Genomic DNA, 9,068 nt, shown 5'->3' with positions numbered 1-9,068 from the left:
TTTGTATCCCTTTTATGTCCGCACGTCCATGGACATGAAATGGACGACATATGTTTGACTTGGAATCAGTGGCTGGATATCTAAACGTCCATAGGAAGTTTGATCTTTTAGGTATTCATATTAAAGTTGGTTCTCATATTTAAAACCGTCTCAAGTATAGTATCTTAACACATACGAGTTTTTCGAACCCTTATTACACAAATGAGTCCATCATTAATTTCAAACACACGGCATTGCAACCGCATTGTAGACTTTGCACGTTAGATTTCTTAATGCAGCAGTCCTTTTTTATCATAGATAAGACAAAATCAACAGTGTAAATTTTTAAATCTAAAGAAACATTAAATGTAACAGATTGTTTCTTATAACAAATGTATTATACAATTTTCTCTGTAATAGCTTAATAAAATTGTTATTCACAATATAAAAATTCGTTTAAATAGTACAAGAATCTTGTTACTATTGCATATTAATTGTTAATACTAATAAAAGACGGATGTATCCTCTTATAGTTACACGTTGTATGTACAATGTTAAGCGCAATGAATGAAATGAATTTTAGTCTACAATTGGATAACTTATTATTTGTAATTTAAAAAATATTATAGCCTCGATATGTTCACATTACAATTTTCAACTGAAAATTATTTTGAGAACGCGTTCTTTTAAGAGGTAATACGACGCACGTGCGAGTCTTGAAATATTCTATAAGAATTTGACAAGAAAAAATATATATGGATAAATATAACTTTTCTAAAATGGCAAGTTTTAGCATTGCAGCCTCAAGAGCAAATAAAAGAAATTTTGTATATACATTTCCACCAATAAATACAACATATCTACATTTATCAGATATAAATATAATTTATTATGTTTAATTTTTACAATAGGTATATATAAAATACACATATATATTAATTACATAAATGTTATGTAACAATAAAATTAAATCTATGATATATGGCATTTTCATGACAATATATTGTATGTATATATGTGTATGTGTATAATATATATATATATATATATATATATATATATATATATATATACACGTTTAAAGAAATTATTTTTATTTATATAATTTACATTTTATTTATATACAGCTGTATAATTTATACAACTGTCTTTTTAGAACGCTTTTTGTTAGTATGTCATGAAATATATCACGAATAATATATAACGTATCGAACGTGTGCATTAATTACATATATTTTATGGCAATAAAACTATCTCTCTAAGCAACTTAAATACATAAAAAATTAATCTTAAATTGGTGTTATACTTTCTTTCATAATAATTCAAGCCTGCAAACTAATTTTTTTCTCAAAAGCTTAATATTCATGTATTATTTTTGTAACTAATATACTTAAGATATCACGTATTTATTTGTTATTACATGAAAAATAGGAACGTTTTAAAAAAATGTGAATAAAAGAAATTTAACATCTACTATTATTACATGCAACATTTTCCTCTTTATCTCATCTTTAAAAAGAACTATTATGTTCACACAATTAAAAGCTACGTATGTATATATATCTATAACAAAATTTGATTCTTTAATTCGTAGAATTTACATTCCTATTATATGTAACAATAACAATCAAAGAGGTTTCAAGTCAATCGTCAGTTCTACTATCCATTTCTGTAATAACTCCATTTTCAAGCGAGAAATCGTAATTGTAATTTTGATTTTCTAATCTTTCAACGAAAGACATTATTTCGCTAATCCGTAAACCATCTATCTCCAAGTCGTTGTTCATATTACTTTGCAATTGTTTACATAACTTAAATGGCACACCACTCAGATAATGTGGAGCATCCGCTTGCTGAATCAGTTTTGGTAAATTACCAGCTGACATTGCAGGGTTCATTGGTGTTCCACCGATGAAGGGGTACAATCCACTAGGATAAGAAATACCGTCGTCACTGACATTAGGTGGCAAAGAAGTTCTTCTTCTTTCAATTACTATGAAATCATCGCCTGGATCTGCGGGAGGCCGGTCCTCTTGCTCATCCCTGGATTCTGGAGGTGAATCCTTGTGCTTTTTTTTGCCAAATAGCCAAGACATCTTCTGCAATATATTTTCACCTAAAAATTTGTCTAGATTCTTTGTTGTAAATAGGCCCTCAATTGTGTATCTCGAAATAAGGTGAAAATTACAGAAGCGAGCAAATTTGCTAGAATATTTTGAATTTCATTAATCAATCTAGTGAAATTATCTAGTGAATTTGCTCACATTTTTGTAATTTTCACCTCGTTTAAAAAATGCACAATCGACTGCTGGATAATTTATGACATGCTTAAAATTAGACATATCCATTTGTAAATAACATATCTAGTGTAAAGTCAACTAATAACACAAGTTTCCAACAAAAAAAGTCAAAGCTATTCTATCAACAACAAATGAAAATTGAGTCATTCTAACAACTAGAACAAGTATAGGTTAATCTATTGTAAAGTAAGCTATTACACAGTATACAATAACTTACTAGAACAAAAAAACAGCAAAGATTAACACACAGAAAATATTTTGTTTACAACATACTGTCATAGAATTATAAATATTTCTCAAATACTCCATTTTTAACTTTTATAGGCGGACTATCTTTTCTCAACTATAAATTCTAACCTCTGGTATACATATAAAACAACATATAAAAATTATAATTCATAGATTTATCAACTGTCGACAGATTAAACAAGCTCGAGCTGTCGACACAGTTGTAATGGGGAAAAGTTACGAATCGTTAAGAAAATTACGTATACGCGATAAGATGTGCGCAAGGGAAAACTACAGGATTTACTCACGTGCAGGCAGGTTAAAAATTAAAGAAAAGAGGGGCTTATCACATTCAACGAACGGTCTATGCTACAAACTGACCATCCTGTTAGGTATCGATTTTGTCAATTTTTTTCTTGAGACTGATAAATTTGTGCTCAAAATGCAAGTGAATACAAAAGAAATCACTGTAGACTGTTATTACACCTCGACACTTGACAGTTGACGTCGTCGGTCGATATGCGTCGATGTATTCGATGTCAAAACGAGCACTAGGGTGCGTTTCCACTGAGCGCGTCACGCGCGCGTTATCCGAATTGACCAATCAAAACATCCCATTTTATTGCGTAATTTGCCATGCAATCCTGGATTTCATACAAAAAAAGATTATTTTATCTCTAGAATGTTGAGTAACCTAATCGATGCGTCGCACAAGGAGTCGCGCGGCAAATGATGCAATAAAATAAGATATTTTGATCGATTAATCGTACCCTAAGGGTGCGTTCCCACTAACCGCGTCACTCTAAGGGCGAATTCACACCTTGACAGAACAACGGAAAACAGAAAAGCAGAAGCCAATCAGAACTCATGCTGGTAGTAAGAGAAGCAGAAAGCAGAAACTGTCGGCTACCAGCGCGAATTCTGATTGGTTTCTGCTTTTCTGTTTTCCGCTTTTCTGTCAAGGTGTGAATTCGCCCTAAGGGTGTGTTCCAACCAACGACATATATATATAGACCAAGCATTCTGTCCACAGCATGAAGCCGAAAGTTGGCAGAATACGACTGAGAGAGATAGCATTTGCGGGGAATGCTGTCTCATTTTATCTTATAGTAAGATTGGTAAGATGGCCGATGTCAACAGCTGTCAATTGACACCAGCGTCATCTTACAGTAAGATAAAAGAGAGAGCATTCCCCTCAAATCGCACTATCTCTCTCAGTCGTATTCTGCCAACTTTCGGCTTCACCTCCTCCACATCAAAAGCATAGGAATGCTCGGTCTATTATATATGTCGTTGGTTCCAACTGAGCACATCACGCGCGCGTCATCGGAATTGACCAATCAAAACATTTCATTTTATTGCGTAATTTGCCGCGCGAATTGGGATTTTATACAAAGGAAAAGTCTTTTATCTCTAGAATGTCGAGTAAGTTCTGAAACACAATAAATGTCGTAAGCCTTAAAAAATGGACCAATCGCAATTGAACGTAAAGAGAATAATCGATTATGATTGGTCAATTTCTTACGGCTTAAGACTTACTACATCTATTGTATTTTGGGACTAAGGGTGCGTTCCTACTTCACGAGCGCGACACACTTTACATTATCCGTTGCGTCACAATTAATCAATCAAAATATATTATTTTATTGCATTATTTGCCGCGCGACTCCTTGCGCGACACATCGATTAAGTTACTCGACATTTTAGAGATAAAAAAAATCTTCCTTTGTATAAAATCCTATATCGCGCGGCAAATTATGTAATAAAATGGGATGTTTTGATTGATCAATTTGGAAGACGCGACGCGTGACGCGCTCAGTGGAAACACATCCTTAGGGTGGGAACACACCATAATAAAGGTCCATCTACAATGAGAGTAGTAAATCATAAGCCGTAAGAAATTGACCAATCACAGTCGAATATGAGAAGAATAATCGACTGTGATTGGTTAATTTCTTACGTCTTACGACTTACTAATCTGATAAGATTACACGATAATTTCCATTAAAAATGTACTAAAAATGGCGTCGAATGGCCAATCATAAGATTAATTTATTCGGCAGCCATTTATAATACCGATAAATCAATCTTATGATTGGCCATTTGCGAGTCCAATCAGGACTCGTAACACCGGTCGCGCTTCTCGGATAATCTAGGACTCTACTGCTCGCGAGTGCTGACGGAAGTTCCCGAGCGCCAACGAAATGTACCGACGAGCCACGCGCCACGCGCGTAGCGTAGGTGTGGCTGATCGGGATTCGTGCTCGGTAATCGGTATCTTGTCCCGCAAGAGACGTGGAGATCCGCCGTTTCCCTCCTACGCGTCTCTTCGTTGCGAATCGAGGAAAAGAGGCGACAACCGATAGGGCCGTGCCATTCGTTGCGTTTTTCCGTTTCCGACAGACGGACGGCACGGACGCATGCGTGCTTCCGCGAATGCCACTATTACTGTATGCATATATAAAGCGTGTGTGTATGCGTGTTCTCCTTCGACGCTTTCATGTCGCGCGCGGCCAGTCGCGTAGTTCGGTAAAGCGCGTCAAGGTAGCAGCGCGATCGCATTGTTTTTGTGTCTCGTCGTGTTTGCTCAGCACGTATGTATATACCATCATACGCACGCATCGCGATCCGAGGCGCACCGTGTGCGATTAAACGCGTATCGGTCGAGTCGCGAGTCTCTTTCGCGGTTTTCGTTTTCGCGTCCTCTCAGTAGTCGCGGCTGGTGTTCACTTGGCCCTTGGCGGAAAAAAGCATAATTCTCGTTAGGGACGACGGCACCGCAATATATAGGTGTGGCGGGTAAGTACGATCTGTTTCGTTATTTAGATATCACGTATATATGTGTGCGCGTCGCACGCTGTCACGCTCATGTGTATACGGTTTGTCAATGGAATACCGAGCTTTTGCGAAACACTCGACGAATCTACCGTGAGCTCGCGATTCGCGATCGATCGTTCGAATTCTCGCAAACGCGTGTCTTAATGTCGCGGAATAAAACACTCTGCCAGTCGCGATGGCACGTCGATGTTAAATCGCGACAGCAGTGTAATAATAATCTTTCACGCGCGGGCATTCTGCGAAGAGTGAGAATGTTGGTAGATTCGACGAACATTAATTTTCGAACGCGGCACTACGTACATCAAATCGGTACGGTATTTAAATCCTCGGCCGTGAGAAGAAATTCCGTCTCGAATTGTACTCGTCATGTTGAAATTTTCGTTCGATGGAATTGTACAAGGGTCGGGCGTGAAATTGCGTTGTAATGAGAGTCTCGTTCCATCGATATTTAGCGTGACGTATTATTCTTCGCTCGCTTCTCGAGATAATCTTTCGCAAGCATCCATGAAGCACCTGACCTGACCTTTTACGAGTATACATATAAACAAAAGCGTTGCGCTCCATGGAGTCCATGTAGGGTCGGTGATTATGATTTTGAAATATACAGGTTTCGGGAGGCCAAATATTTGCGAAAATAAAGTGATATTCCTGTTAAATAATAATTTTAATTGAAGTATCTATTGGAACAAGATTAAATAGGGAGAAATAAGAAATATTCTACATTGCATGCTGAATTTTGTATTATATTGTTGTGATGTAAGGTATAGTATATATCTATCATAAAAAATATATGTTTATACATATAAATATTATACAGGTTTCGGGAGGCCAAATATTTGCGAAAATAAAGTGATATTCCTGTTAAATAATAATTTTAATTGAAATATCTATTGGAACAAGATTAAATAGAGAGAAATAAGAAATATTCTACATTGCATGCTGAATTTTGTATTATATTGTTGTGATGTAAGGTATAGTATATATCTATCATAAAAAATATATGTTTATACATATAAAATACGAGTATTCTTGTATTCCATTTTACAAGGTCGGAACGAACATAATTTTTTAATTAATAAAAAGCGATAACATAGTAGACATTAAAAATGTTTGTAAGAATAGGGGCTGTGCGTGTGCGTGCGTATACGCGCGCGCGCGCGCGCGTGTTTGTGAATTAAACTGCATTATTAGTAGAAATTTTATTCGACATTAATCTAGTGAAAAAAAACTTGGCATAGTTTTAGTTAAAAGAGAAATATAAATATCAAACTTGTACCGTTACTCTTCTATCTTTTATTTATTTAAAAAAGATGTACCGCTTTAAATACATCACTTTGATTTATTATTTAAAAAAATTTAATTTGTAACGTTTTTATGTAAATCTGACAAGACCTATGGCATTTAACAGACAAGATAAAGCTATAAAACAAATTCGAAATTTGAAGTGAACAATTGTAAGGAGTACAACAAAAATGGATGTAAAAAGAAGAGAAGAAGCAAAGCAAAAATGTAAATAGATTTATATATATAATACGTTATTACTAATTTATAATATTACATATACAGAGTGTCCCATTTTATATTTGACAGTCAAATATTTGGAAATCGCGAAGTTTGAGAGAAAAATGTTTCAGACAAAAGTTGTAGGGTTTTGAGGGTGACATAAGATGATAACATTGGTTTGACCCTGAGTGGCGTCGTCAAGGTCAGGACAAGGTCACTTTGAATTTTTTAAATGGAACCTCCCATTTTTCATTACATATTTTTGTAGCTTAATTCGAGAGCTTTCCAAAACACATAGATTAAATGTTTTTTGGTTAAGTAAATTTCGAGATATGAGCTTGAAAGTTACAGTATCGTCGACATTAGCATTATCCAAAATGTCCGAACAATGGCTGAAACTTTTTGAATGTTGTTCAAAATCATGAGTTTGACAACATGTATCAAGGCCATGATCATTGGAGATTGTTTCTCTTATTTTCATTTTTGAAAATTATTTTTATTTTTTGAAAAAAAAAGAGAAACATTCTCCAATAATCATGACTTTGACACATGTTGTCAAGCTCATGATCCTGAACAATATTCAAAAGATTTCAGCCATTGTTCGGATACCTTAGATAATGCTAATGCCGGTGGTACTGTAACTTTCAAGCTTTATAACTTTATAACTCGAGATTTACTTAACCAAAAAACATTATATCTATGTGTTTTGGAAAGCTCTTGAAATGAGCTACAAGAATATGTAACAAAAAATGGGGGATTCCATTTAAAAAATTCAAAGTAATCTTGTCCTGACCTTGACGACGCCACTCAAGGTCAAACCAATGTTATCATCTTATGTCCCCCTCGAAGTCCCAAAACTTTTGTTTGAAACATTTTTCTCTCAAATCTCGCGATTTGAGTACTTTGAATATGCTAATGCCGGTGGTACTGTAACTTTCAAGCTCTATAACTCGAAATTTACTTAACCAAAAAACATTTTATCTATGTGTTTTGGAAAGCTCTCGAAATAAGCTACAAGAATATGCAATGAAAAATGGGGATTCCATTTAAAAAATTCATAGTGACCTTGTCCTGACCTTGATGACGCCACTCGGGGTCAAACCAATTTTATCATCTTATGTCCCCCTCGAAGCCCCAAAACTTTTGTCTGAAACATTTTTCTCTAAATGCACTGTTCAAGAGATATTTGAGGTGATCTATTAAAATGGGACACCCTGTATATGTATTATAAGCAATTGAAAGATGTTCTGTTAAAAGACTAATATAACATATATAATGCAATTAGAATTTGTATATTACAAGCAAACAATGGACCAATCTTTTATTAAGAAATCAATTAGTATATTTTCCAGATGTTCGCATTATTTTATCTACTTCTATATCTATCTTTATTGTTAATAAAACGGGTCATAAAGTGTCACTTAAAATATTGCACTTAAAATTTTTTCAACAAATTGCATTTACTCTTGTAGAATGCAATAAATTGCACTAAAATAGTAAATTTTTAAGGACACGTGTGTCTTTTAGTAATTAGATCTGGTATGACTTTTTTATTGCAACACATCTATTTTTAACGTTATTTTATTATTTTTGGATTTATGATCTTTTAATAAAAGTTTGCAAAAACTTAAATAACAGAAAAATTATTTGAATGAATACTTATAAATATTGTGGGGACTTCCGGTTCCGTCAGGAGAGCGGGGAGACGTTGGCTTCTTAAGAGGATGCTGAAAGGTCGGGAATTACCGACATTTGCATTTTAATGGATAACACCAAAACGATTGAACGGATTTAAAAACGCTTTTACAGGATTGAAATAGACATAAAATGTCATCGCGCTAGGTATATATGAATAGTAAAACGAAAAATATTCAAAAATACCTTTTTTTGGGTATCTTACCTATCACCTGACGTAAACATTTTATTGATACAAAAGTTCTGCAGCTTATATGTACAAAAAAAATACCTAGCGCGCATCGGATTACTTGCACGAGTAATACAAGACCTTTTGAGTTACGATTGGAAGCATAGAAAAAAAGTTGTTCATTAGAATGCAATTTGTGGTAATTCGACGCAAAAATTGCGTCTGGTAGTAAGTGCCGGATTTTCCAAGAGATGGCACTTCAATAAGTTAAATAAGGACATTCCACGTGTTTGAATGAGACCAGAAGATATTGTAAAAAGTTCATTTAGAGATACCACTGACACTGAAGAGTCTGC

The 9,068-nt window shown here is 34.6% G+C and overlaps 1 protein-coding gene across 2 annotated transcripts; it reads right to left on the bottom strand.

Moving 5' to 3' along the window:
• Window positions 1-1,084: 1,084 nt before the first annotated feature.
• On the bottom strand, window positions 1,085-3,039 carry LOC105458262. Of its 2 annotated transcripts, none has more exons than XM_011703435.1 (2): window positions 2,816-3,039; window positions 1,085-2,078 (listed from the first exon to the last, which is right to left on the bottom strand). In XM_011703435.1, exon 2 carries the CDS (start codon window positions 2,073-2,075, stop codon window positions 1,623-1,625), a length of 453 nt encoding a protein of 150 aa, XP_011701737.1. In that variant the 5' UTR covers window positions 2,076-2,078; window positions 2,816-3,039; the 3' UTR covers window positions 1,085-1,622. The 2 variants fall into 2 exon arrangements, with proteins under 2 accessions (XP_011701737.1, XP_011701736.1); XM_011703434.1 differs by having other exon boundaries at window positions 2,889-3,039.
• Between the last annotated feature and the right edge of the window lie 6,029 nt (window positions 3,040-9,068).

The sequence above is a fragment of the Wasmannia auropunctata genome, unplaced genomic scaffold (genome assembly GCF_000956235.1).
Source record: "Wasmannia auropunctata unplaced genomic scaffold, wasmannia.A_1.0 LD334565.1, whole genome shotgun sequence".
Classification (NCBI taxonomy): domain Eukaryota; kingdom Metazoa; phylum Arthropoda; class Insecta; order Hymenoptera; family Formicidae; genus Wasmannia; species Wasmannia auropunctata.
The sequence above is the reverse complement of the archived record's forward strand: the minus strand, read 5'-3'. Positions and strand labels throughout refer to the sequence as shown.